General features: G+C 45.6%; 1 protein-coding gene across 6 annotated transcripts in view; it reads right to left on the bottom strand.

Annotated features, from left to right (window-relative positions):
• SH3GLB2 (SH3 domain containing GRB2 like, endophilin B2) overlaps positions 1-14,988 on the bottom strand; it is a 29,426-nt gene that overhangs the window by 4,100 nt on the left and 10,338 nt on the right. The window contains exons 2-11 of one of the 6 annotated variants that reach the window (XM_074210999.1): positions 12,021-12,162; positions 11,674-11,700; positions 10,195-10,323; positions 9,088-9,221; positions 8,283-8,375; positions 5,213-5,275; positions 3,348-3,371; positions 2,480-2,569; positions 1,829-1,929; positions 275-515 (exon numbers count right to left, since the gene is read on the bottom strand). In XM_074210999.1, coding sequence (XP_074067100.1) covers positions 275-515; positions 1,829-1,929; positions 2,480-2,569; positions 3,348-3,371; positions 5,213-5,275; positions 8,283-8,375; positions 9,088-9,221; positions 10,195-10,323; positions 11,674-11,700; positions 12,021-12,162 — 1,044 coding nt within the window. The remainder of the gene's footprint in view (positions 1-274; positions 516-1,828; positions 1,930-2,479; positions 2,570-3,347; positions 3,372-5,212; positions 5,276-8,282; positions 8,376-9,087; positions 9,222-10,194; positions 10,324-11,673; positions 11,701-12,020; positions 12,163-14,988) is intronic. The other 5 variants (XM_074211001.1, XM_074211000.1, XM_074211002.1 and 2 more) reach the window with 5 other exon arrangements.

Genomic DNA, 14,988 nt, shown 5'->3' with positions numbered 1-14,988 from the left:
GAACTCCAAAGAGCCTCTATCCAAGAGGGCCTAAGTGTTGACTCCTTCCCTATCAGATCTAAGTTTTTCCATCCTTCCCTGCCCTCAGTGCCAATCTAGGGAAAGGTACCTACTAGTCCATAAAGCTCACCTCTGACCCTTAGAGTAGCTATGGGGACAGAAAGGAACTAGACTGCCTACTTCCCTCTAGGAAAAGATTATTTCAGGCCCTTCCAATGATTCCCTCCCTTCACATACGAAGAGATCATCTCAGGGCTACCTACTGAATGCCCACCTCATCGGCCAGTAGGGCCAGTTCACTGCTGTCAGCTGCCTCATAGTCATACAACACCCGGGCCTTTCGGGTACCACTAGCAGGTGGAGCTACATCATCCAAGCTGAGGGCAGCTTCTCCTGTGGAGGGTATGCCTGCCACAGTGGGCACTACCGGGATGGTGGCAGCAGCCGTTGCCAGGGAGGCACTGCTCAAAGGGGAGGCGGAGGGTTCAGTGTTGCCCACGAAGGTGCCTGGAAATCTGGAGGGAAGGAGGGAAAGTTCCTTTCTTAATTACATTAGAAACAGAAAAACTCAGGTCCCTCCTCTTAACAAGAGCATCTAAATGTACAATCAATACCATATTTTCTGTTTAATGAAGGAGGCAGGATTCGTGCAGCCTTAGCTATGAGCTTGAGGGCAAGGAGTAGAACTCTTCTCTACTTCATAGTAGGACTTGGCATGGAATCAATGATTTTTGACTATTCATTTGAAAGATATTTAAGGAGCACCTACTTTATGTCAGTGGATAGAGCTGGCCTTGGAACCCCAGAGCCTTGAGTTTTAAGTCCTTGTCCTTTGATGTATACATACTGGCCCTTTGACCCTGGGCATGACACTTCCTGGTGCCCCTTGACAGAATGAAGGGGCTAATGGTAGGAAGTTTCCTCAGGAAGTCTCCCAATACCAGTGAAATCATAGAACCAGCCCCTGTTCCTTTCCCTACCCCTTTCCCTATCCCATAGTACAAGATTGTACTAGGCCTTCTGTGACATTCAAAGATAAGATAGTCCCTGCCCTCAGGTAGCTTACAGTCTAGTAGGGGAGACAAGGCAATGCATATACCTATACTCATGTGTGTGTATATATATGTATATATATAATATATATATAATATATAAATGTATATATATATACACATACATATTTATCTGTACATATACTATATAAATTAGAATATGACAAAAAGAGAATAAAGTACTCTGGGATCATAAGAGGGAGAAATCACTTATTGACAGGATTGAAGGATGGTACTCAGAGCCACAATTCCCCTTCCTTCAGCAGTCATCTTCCAGGCTCAATCTGGGGGTGCCCAAATTACTGATGTCCCTGTGAACTGTCTCTAACCAAATGTGAGGGTGGATTTCCACCACCCATACTTACATCACTCCTTGAGTGCTGACCGCATGAGAAAAAGGCAAGAGAAATACATGAAAAAACACTGGTCATTTTGCCCCCTACCTCCCTTCTACCCTTCCCTCCAAAGAACTTTCCAGACCTGACTCCTTGAGGCTCCTGAGTGAGGGGAGGGAGGGTTTAGCTCCTTTTGTGGGCGGAGAGCAGCATCAGAGAAGGGACCCAAGCATCCTAACTCCAAGCTGAGACCACCCCAAAGGTCCAATTTCCCCCTACTTTGGGGTGGGTCAGAGTAAGCAATCACTCCAGGTCTGGTGGCCCTGGTCCTAGGCCAGGCTTCTTCCTGGTCTGTGAATGAATGACCCCTCCTTCCATCTCTCCCTCCTCCCTCCCTCTCCATCCCAACCCACCCTGCCCCAGCTACTGCCGGCTGCCCACCTGCCCAGCTGTTTCTGTAGGTCCAGCATGTGTCGGTAACACTGAGCATAATATGTGGCCTGAGATTCCACAAATTCCTGGAGGCAGCGAAGGTGATTCACCTGGGAAGGAAGGCCAAAGTACCCTCATTTCCTTCCCTCTCCCCTGCCACTTTTCACACCCCTAGAGGGAAGTGGAAAAGATCCTTTGGAGGTGAGGAAGGAGGATAAAGTCAATACTAGGGGCCAGGAAGTCTCTCTAAGGATGAGGTTACATTTTTTTGTCAGACATCAAGAACTGTTCTGGGTGTAGTTTTTACTATTTCAGGTTCCTGAGCCAGTTTAGGTAATTCAATAAATAGAGCACGAGGCCTGAAAGTCGGGAAGACCTGAGTTCAAATGCAGACTTAGACACCTACTGGTAATGTGACTTTGGGCAAATCACTTAACCTCTGTCTGCCTATAGTCTGAAATAACGTATCCTCCCTTTCATTAATGCCTGGAACCCACCTATTAGAGATTCCTTCACTCCAGTATTGTCCTCTCCTAGATTTCCTTAATGTTTTCTTTCCTGTGTGTATTTATTTTGTGGTTCATTTTGGGGACTGGGAGTAGAAAATTGGAAAAGAACCGAGAGGTGTCAGAATCCTAAGGGGAATCTGGATCAACTCACGTGGGTACTACTAATTCCTTCTAACAGAAGACGAGTCACCTCCGCCTGTCGATCAAACTCTGTCTGGGCCACACGAAGTTCCTGCTCTGCCTGGAAGAGATTGGGGTGGGGTGGGGGTAGGGTGGGGGGTTGAAGGTGTCAGAGGACATGAATTTCCCCTTCTTTTTCCTCATTTCCCTTTTCTATTTACCCAGCCTAAAAAAACTTGCTGAGCATTATAGTAGGTGCCTATATTAGAAGCTAATAATGCCCCCCCCCCACCCCTAGGAATTTTGCTCTCTCTTCTTTCACCTGCTGGGTACCAGAAGGGCTTCTCCCTTGGGACAAAGACATCTCTCTCTTCTCCAAATTCAGTCTTTCTGTTCTGATCCCTCTTCTCTTTTCCTGAACTCTCATCTGTGCTTCAATCCCAAGGACATGAATCTTTCTTTCTTTTTTTTTTTAACATTCATTTCTTTGAATAATTTCAGTCCCCAAATCTCTCCCTTCTTCTGGCCCCTTAAGCCACCAAGAAAGCAAGTAGTCTGCTACCCATTATACAAAGTTGTGGATCTTCAAATAAGTCAGCAATCAATCGTAATCTCCTGGGGTCCCTCCACATGCCTCCTCTGCCCTTAGGCCCAAAATATAATCATTCTCTAGAATCACAGATAAGATGGCTGGACCACAGAATCAGAATGTGGACTATTGGAGCTGGAAGAACCACAGAACATAACAGAGGAGAGAGAGATCACCTAGTCTGAGCCTCTCATTTCACAATTGAAACTGAGGCCTTCTAGTTACATACCAGAGCCAAGACCCTGGGTTTGCCACTTGGCCCAGACCCTAAAGGTACCACCTCCCCCCTTCCCCAGCCCAAAGGACTTACCTTGTCTACCTCATCACTCCACAGCTGTAGGGACCACAACAGGAAATATCAATATGGATGAGAGAGTGATCTAATTCCCAGTACCCCCAAAAGGCCCAATGCTCAACAGCAGCCCCAGCCTTCTGGAAATGCCTCCACCCTATCCCTACATCTTAGGGGCTGCAGTTGGGCTTGAGGGGCAAGTCAATCCAACATGCCACATGCATGACCTTTAGGAAAGCAAGGAAGAGAGGAATGAGCATGGGAGGAAGGAACTACCAGCCCTCCCTCTGCATTCTCTTGATATTTTCACCCTTTATCGCTGGGAAAGTTTTTTTTTTTTTAACCTAATCTAAATCTCTTCCACTGAAATGAATGTAAACCTTGAAGTGGCTCTAAGGAATAGTGTGGTTGGCCAACTAAACTCTTCTCTGCTGAGGGTCTCTGCAGAGACTTTTTCTGGGGTAAGGTGCCTGAGATGACAGGACACCAGGGTTCCAAGCCTGGCTGTGCTCCCAACTCACTATTTGACTCTAAGCCAGTCACATCACTCTCTGGGTCTCATGCTCCTCATCCACTGAATGGGAATTCATTTCTGGCTCTTAGGGTAGAAGGGAGAACAAACAGGAAATTCTTGGCAACAGACTTAAGAGGATATAAAAAATGAGGCCCTTTACCTTCAAGTTACCCCTTTTTTCCTTCCAAATAATCTCAGGGTGAGGACTAAGATTATATATAGGTAGAAACATATAGATCCATTTATGGATTCTATATTGATCCATAGATAGTATGTAGATCCTTAGAAATGGAAAGGACCTTGGTGAGGGTTTTATAGAGGACAGAGCCTTAAAGAAAAATCTCCCAGGAACCCTTCCAATTGTCCCTCCCCGCTTCTTTCATTCCTCCCCCACACAGTGACCATATTGCCAAGGCCCAGGACTGCAGTCCCTTTTGGCTCTGGCTGGAATGCTTAGGGCCCTCACCCCTCCTCCCTACACACACACACACACACACACACACACACACACACACACACACACACACAACATCCTTGAAAACACAAGAGCTAGAATTTGGACTTCCCTGCAAATGGGGTTGTTTGGGTCTGCTTGGTGAGGGATACTTGTCATTTGGGTCAGTAGAGTAGGGGGGTCAGGCCTGAGAACTTGAGACATGGATCCTTTTGGTATTCCCAGTGATCAAGAGCCCCTTCAAAGTTAGTGACCCAGTTACAGGACTTATTTCCAGGAGAGGGGCATGACTCCTGGCTAATCTACTCTAGAGCTTTGGCAAGGGCAGGACCCTCTATCTTCAGGATGTTGATAACAATAGCTGCCATTTCTATGGTGCTCTGATGTTTGCAGAATGCTTTTTAATCAATGCTCATCTGAGCTTCACAATAATTCTGTGAGGGAGGCATGGCATAGGCTGTCTCATTCTTACAGATGAGTACGCTGGCATAAGGGGTTAAGTGATTTGCCTGTGGTCAAACAATTAAGAATTACTAGGGGGACTAGAACCCAGATCTTCCTGACTTCAAGTCCAGAATGCTACTATGATGACACCCTCCCTCTCTCTTAATTGGGCTATAGGATAGCAGCTATGGGCACAGGGCAGATAAGGGAGTGAAGGGGGGGGTTGGCCCTTCCACACCCTCTCTGGCCAAAGAGGGCAGGGGAAACCCAGATCCAGGGGAGACACTTCCAGTCTCTCTGCCACCCTTGAACAAGCTAGGGGGCTTGTCACCCACCCACTGGGGACTCAGGAGGCAAGGAGGGGTGGGATCAGGGAAAAGAAAGCTGGCAGCTGGGATCCCCATTTCCTACTCGGAGGTGGGAGACAGCACAGGAAAAGCCAAGGGAGGGGAAAACAGGGCAAGAGCTTACCGCGGATGCGCTGGCAGAGAGAATGTAATTACGAGGTCTAGTCTCCTGAAAATCAGGCACGGCCTGGGGTTGGGGAGGGGAACAGAATTCATGGACGTGTCATGCCAGAGATTCCTGGGGCCAGGAAGCTAGAGCCAGGGGAAGTGCTCTCTCCAGACCCTCATAGCAATGTCTGTGGTACCCAGAGCCTAAAGAAAGGACTGGGAGACGGAGGTGCCACAGAGAACTGTTGGTGAAGAACTTCCTTCTACAAAACTTCAGCTGACCCACCAAGGCCACCACCCCCTCTACCTGCCCCAGGGTGGACCCCTGACTCAGTAGCCCTCTGCAGGGACAAAGGTGATCAATTGAAACTCCAAGACCTTGTCAGGTGTCTGTGGGGGAAAGGCCTTTAGAAGCAAATGATCCCTCAATAAGCAATGAGGTATCTACTATGTTCTAGACTTTGGTGGAAGGGGAGGAAAAGCTGTCCTCTTAGTTGAGGACTGAAGATTTCTGGGTCAGTGGGCAGACCCATACTTCTATCCCACAATTTTCCTCAAAGGAGAGAAAGATGGGAGAGGAGCATGGGCTCTGCCTTCTAGACTCTACTGGCAGACCTCAGCTCTTGAATTCTCTCTCTTCCATCCCTCCCAGACCCACAACCAACTTAAGCCACAATGGACACACTAATCCCACCAATGCAGCATCCTGGACCATATGAAACAGACTCCTTCCCTCCCCCTCCCTTCCACGTAGATGGTTCTGTTCTAATGGGGCTGGATGAATGGAGTATGGAAAGGACTGAGGAATGTTCCCATGTACCCCGTCAGATCAGAGCATGATAGAGCAATTCTCAAGGACTGCACCTGCCTCTCCCAATTTGGAGCCCCAGGCCTAGATGGAACCAGGCAAAGGTTATTTTGTTAGGCTGCCTGGGACTTCCAAGAAAGGGAGGGCTGGGCCACCAAGCAGCCAAGACCAGATGAGCTCCCGACTATCCAGAAGACCCCATTTCCTCCCAATCATCAGTGGCCACATTCTAATGGCCTCTATGGGATAGGGGAAGAGTAAGCCATTAGCCATTCCCAATGGGCCCACCTTTCAGTCACCACCCTTCCAGGGAGGTTTGGGCAAGGGGCCCCCCCTTAGGTAAAGGTGAAAAGAAGAAACAACAACAACAATAAAAATTAAAATGGCAAAGCAGCACAGCACTTGGGACACAGATATACTCACATCTCCCTCACACTGAGCCCAGTTACCAAAGCAGACCAAAAAAGAACAAAAAAAGTTAGTGAGTCAACAGCGCAGGCAGCTATAGGAATAGGCCCCAGCAAGACATCTCCCTCCTTCCCTGTCAAAGATGACAGGATGGACAGACGCAGACATATTCACAGAGATAGAACTTTGGAAAAGATACATATATGGGGGGCCTTGGGCAATGGAAGAAGAATATTCTCCAGGGTGGGGCAGACTGGGGTTTGGGGGTGACCTGTACTTTGGTTTTGACTCCAAAGGCTCCCCAGCGCCCCAGCTGACTGGGCTGACTCCCTCTAATTCCAGCCTGATAGGGTTAATTCCAGATGATCCCATGGGAGCCCCAAAATCTCAACTTCCTCCTTGTGGTTCAAACTTCTCTAGGGAATGAGAAGGGAATGGAAAGAAAAGTAATGGCTTGGTCTCTTTCAGTGTCTTGGTTTTGGGGCATTTTCCAGAGCCCTTTGAATACAAGTAGCTAAGAGGGGAGTGATAGTCTAGGGAAGGGAAGAGATGGCAAGTGTTAAAAAGCAGGGGGTTAGACATAAACCAAATTTAGGAAGAAAGGCAGTTGGAAAAGTACTAAAGGAGATACACAGACAGTTTCCCTAACACCCACCATTCCTCCTGTAACTAGAAACAGTCCTGGTTCCCCCCTCCTCCATCTCACAGAGCCCAGATAGGGGCTGGGTAACTTGATCTTTCTAGGGGTAGGACTAGAAGTCAGATGGCCTTGGCAGCTGACAATCTTCACCCTTCTGGTCATACCACACAGGAAGGTAACACCCCCTCCCCCAGAAGTTCTACTTCTCATTCTGAGATTTCTGCCCATCTTTCTAGTAAAGGATTAACAACCTTGCCCTGGAATGGGGTGAATGGTTAAATCATTCCACTCTCCCTGCTTCCCAATAAATCGGGGAGGCTTGGGAACCTGGGTAAACCTGTTACACAGAGAATCTGCCTTGCTCTCTTCCCCAGGGACAGACTTGGAAACTAGCTTTAAGGAGACTTTCTGATTTCCCTTCAGATGGAACTGGGGGGAGAAGGGAAATAGCTCCTCCTGGGAATAGGAATTTTAATGGGGCTGGGAGAGGGAACCCCAGCCTCCTCCTTGCCCCAATTCCTCAAGTCAGATAGGAGGGAGACAGAAAACAGGCTACACTGGGGGGCAGGGGGAGGAGATAGGGAACATGCAAGAGAAAGTCCCACCTCAGGCTTGAGAAGGTTCTGATGTGCACTGATACATTATCAAACAGGTTTGCTGGCCATGATGTATTAGCTAGCCCCATCACTTAGCAATTATCTAATCACTTGAGATGGAGGTGACAGAAAAAAGAGACATGCCCTATCCTATGTACTTCAGGTCCAAAACAACCTGAAAGGAAAGTTTAGGAACCCTAGAAACCCAATTCCCAGGACAGGAGAGGAGATACATTTGGTCCCTTCCCAGAAAAGTCCCAGGTTAAAGAATAGGGTCAATATGGGTTGTAGCTATTAATGCTCTGTAGGAAAATAGGATAGGGAGGGAAGGGAAAAGTCTCCTTGTCCCAAGAGGAAAGTGGCCACAAAGTCAATCAGTACATCTCAGAACCCCCACACTAGATAGGAGAGGCCATTCCAAGGCTACTCAGGCAAGGAAGATTTCATGCCAAAAATCAGGCAACCTTTAAGTAGGGTCAAAGTGGTGACCAGTCCAGAGGGAAAGGCACTCTCCTCTACCCTCCCTCCCAATTCCCCATCACCTTTATCCTCCTGTCATCTTTTCCCCAACAAATCTCCAGGGAGGGCAGGGCCAAGCCCTGTGATTCATGGGGAACTTGAGGGGAGAACTTACCGCAGCTTTGGCTTCAGCTGCTTTGGCCTTCTTTAATCTGGCTTTGCAGGCATCGAGATCCAGGCGCCGGTTCTGAAGAATTCGTCTCTCTTTCTGTAGGCAGGAGGGAAAAAGTAGGGAAAAAGTAAGACACACAGGAGGCCAGAGTTCCAGTTTCTCCAAGCTCCAGGGCCTGAATCTGACAACAGAGGCTGGCGGACACATGGCTTCCATATTCTTGCCTGGTGATGCCTTCTGGACAGCAGCCAAGTCATGTGAGAATCTAGTATGCTAGTGGAAAAAAACAAAAGCAACCACAAAACTGGACATGGAATCAAAAAATTTGGGTTCAAGTCCCAACTCTAGGACTTGTGAGGGGACCTTAGGGAAGTGACCTTTCTGTCTCTGGGCCTCTGTTTCTTCACTTATAGAATGAAGGAATCAGATTACATGATCTTAAGGTCCCTTCCAGCTCTGTTGATCCTGGACTTCCTGGGCAAAAGCAGATTTAAGATTATAAACAATCTGAAGGCAGTAAGGGTCAGTGTTCACCTTTCAACTTTGCATCCCAGGGCTCTGCACACAATAGAAACAACTAAATTTTCAGAGAGATAGCCTTAAATATTCCATCCTATCTATATGGGACATAAAACCAAGGAAAGGACCAATGAGTAGGAGGTGGGTTCCCAGGTTCACCAGGTACAACCTGGAGGAAACAGCTTCCCCGGACACAAACACTTGAAAAGAAGGTAAGGAGAAAGGGAAGTCCTCTAGTCATGGAAGGGGAAAGGAGGCAAGGCATAGGGACAGATTTCCTTTTCCTCACCGAAATGGTCCTCCAATCCCCTTCCAAGAAGTTGCGTAGAGGAGTCAAAAAGTTGATAGAAGCAGAGTGGATGAAGTCTCTCTCTGCTGTCCCAAGTCGTTTCTCAGTCTCCCCAACCTTGATCAGGGTCTTCCCTGAGGGAGTGGAATCAGAGGAGTATCAGAGACACAGAAAACATATACTAGGGATCTGAATGGGAGGGTGGAAAGCAAAAGCTGAAGCTACACATCACACACACATAAAAGAACATATGGAAGAACATATACATATTTGAAGGTACCCACCCACCCTCCCAGATGTACACAAACCCCAAAAGAGAGGCACCCACATATATTTAAATCTATACAAAGTCAGAACTTAAACACAGACTTATAAATATACAAACTATCATATAAACACCAAAACAGAGACTTCGATATACAGAAAACCATTAAAATACAAAGAGAGCTGTGTAAAGAAGCCAGAAAACCACAGACCAAGCTGGAGACTTATTCTTGTCCTCCAGACTTTAGGAGCTGCCCCCTAAGAATATAGGACAAGACTAAGTCTAGTGTCACCAGGTGTTGGCCTTGGAATGGTGGGGGCCAGGGAATTTGAGAAGCTGGGCAACTTCAAGGCCCTGACTTCTGCCCTGTGGGGAAGAGGAAGAGAATTGGCTTCAAATTCCTCCCTACTCCTTATTAGCTATGTGACATACATAAGTTTAGAGAACCCACCCCAGGGGTTCACATGAACTATTTTGTACCCAACCTGTGGTAGAACATTCCGAGCTCATATTAGTCTGATCAGCCACAGTTGGTCACACTAATTTGTCTCAAACATAGTGATGCTTTTTTGGTCTTCTTTGATTACAAAGGACAAGAACCAATCAACCATGTGACATGAGGCAAGTTGTTTTTTGCAGGACCTTGGTTTCTTTAAAGTATTATATGACAGGTTGAACTAGAAGATCTCTAAGGTACCATTTCTATATTCTACTGTGGTATATTCTAAGGTCTTTTCCAGCTTCAACCCTCAATGGAGGAAGGGAGAAAAGGGAACACAACTACAGAGGGGAGGGAGGAAGGAAGGAGTAAGAAGTAGGCCTGGGCAGAGGCTCAGCCTCACCATAGGGTGTCTCTGGCCCCAGCTCGTTGGCAGCTTCTGACATATACTGGGCCAGTAGCTCCCCATTGGTAACTCGAGAGGGAACCTTCCTGTCCAGCTTCTCATAGAGGAACTCTTCTACCCGGGCACCTGGAACAAGACCCACAGAGACCACCCCTGCCCATTATAGTCCCGACATGTTTGACCCAGGGGGCATCTAAGCCACTCCTCAGCCTCCAACTGTCCAAACCTCTCTCCCCCTCACTCTCACCACCTCCCCCCAAAATAGCCAGCAGCTTACTACTTACTGATCATTCAAAGATACAGACTCCACAAGTTATTCTTATTATAACAGATATTTACATTTCATACATATTTATAACTTTCCTCCACACCAAACAAAAGATTCTCATTTAACACTCAATTTAACCACATGGCAATTTAAAAAAATTAGAAAGAATTCAACTTTTCATTCTCTCCTTAGATAGGACTAGAGGGAAAAAGTCCCATACTTGTCCAACCATCCTATTTTATTTTATTTCTTTTTTAGTTTGTTTTTTTTTTCCAAGGCAATGGGGTTAAGTGGCTTGCCCAAGGCCACACGGCTAGGTAATTATTAAGTGACTGAGGACGGATTTGAACCCAAGTACTCCTGACTCCAAGGCCAGTGCTCTATCCACTGCACCACCTAGCCGCCCCCAACCAACCTATTTTAGAGGGGAAAGCGGAGGTCTAGAAATGCCTAAGGTTACAGAGGTAGTATTAACTTCAGAGTTGAAATTAGAACCAGGACTTCAAAGTTAGTTAGAGGCCCTACCACCTACTAAGGTGACCTAGAGTACCAGCCTTGGATCTGTCACTAGAAACTTCTTTGATCCTGGGGTCATCCACTTGTAATGAAAGCAGGATGTAGTGAAAAGAAGTCACAAGACCTCAGGTCAGATCCTGATATTTATTTCCTGCTTATATTACTTTGAGTAAATAATTTTACTTTTCCAAATTTATGATCCTGTGACTCCTGTTTCTTCCTTAGTAAAATGAATGATGTGTGGTGGCTAGGTGGCGCAGTGGATAAAGCACGGGTACCTGGATTCAAATCCAGGCTCAGACACTTAATAATTACCTAGCTATGTGGCCTTGGGCAAGCCACTTAACCCTGTTTGCCTTGAAAAAACCTTTAAAAAATAAAATGAATGATCAGACTGTCTTGTCTATAAGACTTCTGATTTTTCACACTCTCAGTTCTAAGGTTGCTTCTAACTCTGACATCCTATGATGAATATTTCTCCCTCCTTTGTCCTATAGGGTATGATTTTCTAGCTGATTCTCCCATCCCAGAGTTTTTATGCCCAAGAACAAGATTATTTTGTGCTCTCTCCTTTGTACCGAGATGATAAACCCATGATTCCTTGATAGGACTAGTCTTCTTGGTTTCTCTTCTTTCTCCTCTCCTCTCCCCACCCAAACCCCCAATCCAATGAGCATCTGTTGAGCACCTACTATTTGCAAGGAACTGCCATCTGGGTCCTAGGGATATAAAGACAAAATGAAAGACAGTTCCTGCCCTCAAGAAGCTTACATTCTACTGGTTTTGCAGCCACACCCGAGCAATACATCTTCAATTCAAATCTTAAAAATATTCCACCTCATATGATAGAGGCATTTGACTAAGAATCAGACTTAAAGAGGGTCTGACTCCAGAGGACTCTGTATTCTAGCTAGTGTAGATGCAACCCTCTAGAATCCTCCTCCAAAACTGGTTGGATCTAAGCTGTCCGCTCTCAGATGGGGCCCCTCCAAACCTACAGCCACCCCCACTCACCCCCCCCAAATTCCCTGCTGCTTACTAGGATTTGGCTGCAGCAGCACCTCTGTCTGGCGAAGAATCTTTTCTGTCCAGTTCTTGGTGCTGTCTGCCCGGGCCAGGAGGTTTTCAAAATGAGCATCTAGTTCTGTTTTCTCTGCCTGCCCGAACTTCTCTTCAGTGAACTGTAGAAGCATGGAAATAAAAAGAGAAATCAAGGTCCAGGCTCAGGACCAGAGGTGTCAAACTCATGGCCAGCCAAACTGCCCAGAACCAGATGAAAATATAACTGGGAAATGCTTAACAAAATAAGTAAAAAATATGATAGAACAGAATGTTAATTTGTGATTTTTTTTTTAATTCAAGCTTCTATGGAGTTTAACATCACTGAGAGAGACATCCTTGGGGTATATGTAGAAGAAAGAATTTTGTCCAAAATAATGGTTGGGAAAAGCAACCCTTTAATCATTGGGATGAAGAAATTTGACCATTTTCCTAGGCCTTTTCCTCCACTGAATCCCAGTATGGGATTAGGGAGCTGACCTTACAGGATTCAGGAGAACTGGGGCTAGTTAAGGAGTGCAACACTAATTTATTGTCACAGGAAAGTGACTTCCTACCTCAGAGCCTCATTTAAGGCATAAGAGAAAAGGAACAGGCTAGAGTGCTGGCTAGATTGACAGGTTCATGAGAACAGAGGTTGCTGTCCTTATGGAAAGAAGCTTGATTTGGGGTTGGACCACCTGGATTCAAACCTCACCTCTGCCACTTAATCAAGTAACAAACTTGCTAGAACACAGTTTCCTCATTTATGAACAGAGATAAGCCAAATGGACTCAATGATATCTGTATTACTTACCTCTCTAATCCTAATTCTTGTGCTCCTCTACCACACTTCTCTGCACAGAGGGCAGACAGCTAAGTGAAGAGTGCAATGAGGTCTTCTAGCTCTGACATGCTAAGACCCAGATAGATTCCTCATCACTACCTTCTCACTAAACTAGGAAAAATTCTCACTTGATTTAGGAAAGTGATCCAAACTGAGCTTGAATCTCATTTTCCCTGAGTTTGGATGAACTGAAATGATAATTAAATTCATTCAAATGAATCAGATGGGTCTTTCCCCTCTCCCACTCTTTTACCCCTGGATAGAACATCAATCTGTTACCTCCCTTCTCCCCCTGAAAGGGACTGCCTAGGTAGTGCAGTGGTTGGAGCACTGGCCTTGGATTCAGGAGGATGGGAGTTCAAATCTGGCCTCTGAACTTGCCACTTACTAGCTGTGTGACCTTGGGCAAGTCACTTAACCTTGATTGCCTCACATCCAGGGTCATTTCCAGTTGTGCTGATTCATATCTGGCCACTGGACTCAACTGGCCCCAAAGGAGACAGTGAGGCTGGTGATTAGCACAACACCCCCTCACTCATATCTAATTCATATGCTTGTCATGGCATCACCTCCCTGAAGTCATGGTCTTCTTCAAACATGAAGGACAGGGCGGCTAGGTGGCGCAATGCATAAAGCACCGCCCTGGAGTCAGAAGTACCTGGGTTCAAATCCGGTCTCAGACACTTAATAATTACCTAGCTGTGTATCCTTGGGCAAGCCACTTAACCCCATTGCCTTGCAAAAACCTAAAAATAAATAAATGAGTGAATAAATAAACAAACAAACAAATAAATAAATAAAATGACATAAGGGGGCAGCTAGGTGGCACAGTGGATAAAGCACCAGCCCTAGAGCCAGGAGTACCTGGGTTCAAATCTGGTCTCAGACACTTAATAATTACCTAGCTGTGTGGCCTTGGGTAAACCACTTAACCCCATTTGCCTTGCAAAAACCTAAAAAAAAAAAAAAAAGGCCAAACATCATTATTATTCTCAACAACCCCATGTGGGAGCATAGATTGAGAGCAGGATGGGATAGCAGAGGCCATGTAATCCAACTCATCCATTTCACAAATAAGGACACTGAGGAAACCAAATGACTTGCCCAATTTCATAGTTTATTCAGGGTCAGAAGTGGAATTTGAAACCAGGTCCCCTTAGTCTAATGATCTTACCATTATACTATAAGAAATGACAGTCTGAAAGGTAGAGAATATTTATAAAGATTGTGATATACTGCACATATAAAAATTATATCAAATTGCTTGCCTTCTCAATGAGGGGGGAAGAAAAGGAAGGGAGGAAGAGAATTTGGAACTCCAAAATCTTTCAAAAAGAATGCAAAAATTGTTTTTACATGTATTTGTGATTTTATAAATTAATATACAATATAGATGGGGGAGAGTAGAGTAGCAGAGGATGCATTAGTTGCTTCTAGTCTGTCCAAGGCAGCACACATCCTAGGATGAACAGGATTAGGGGAATCTTACTTGAGAGGGTATGGATAAATATCAAAAAACATTGAACAAATTCTCAAAAAGATCACCTTGATTACTTCTGCCATTACTTCCAGCAAAGTTGACTGATATAACATGGGTCACCCTTATGCCCCCAAATAATGTCCACTGATTTAAAAAGTGGTTTAAAGAACACTGGATGGGAAATCAGATAAACTTGATTTTCAGATTAACAGATCTTCAACTCACTTCTTAGGTGACCTCAGGCAGGTCATTTCACTGAGCTTCAGTTTGGGTGATGACCTCTAAATTTCTTCTAGTTCTAAATCCTATGACCTCATGAATCTTAGAATTAAAGATCCTAAGGGGATCCTGAAAGAGACAATCCAACCTTTTAGTTGATGTAGAAATCCCTCTGCAATATTCTTGGCAAATGGACAGATGTCCATCCAGGATGCACCTGGATTGTACATCCCATTGGTATCTTAACCTCAACATATTGAAAACTGAGCTTTGCATTTTTCCTGAGAAACTGGTCTGACTTCCCTATTTCTAGCTGTGGTACCACTATTTTCCTAGTCTCTCATATGTTCAAAATCTCTGGGCTATCATTGATACTTTCCTGATATCTCATCTGATTCATTCATACTAAGTCCTCTGAATGAA

Source organism: Macrotis lagotis, chromosome 1 (assembly GCF_037893015.1).
Source record: "Macrotis lagotis isolate mMagLag1 chromosome 1, bilby.v1.9.chrom.fasta, whole genome shotgun sequence".
In the NCBI taxonomy this organism is placed as follows: domain Eukaryota; kingdom Metazoa; phylum Chordata; class Mammalia; order Peramelemorphia; family Peramelidae; genus Macrotis; species Macrotis lagotis.
Note: the sequence above shows the minus strand (reverse complement) of the source record. Positions and strands in the feature narration are given on the sequence as shown.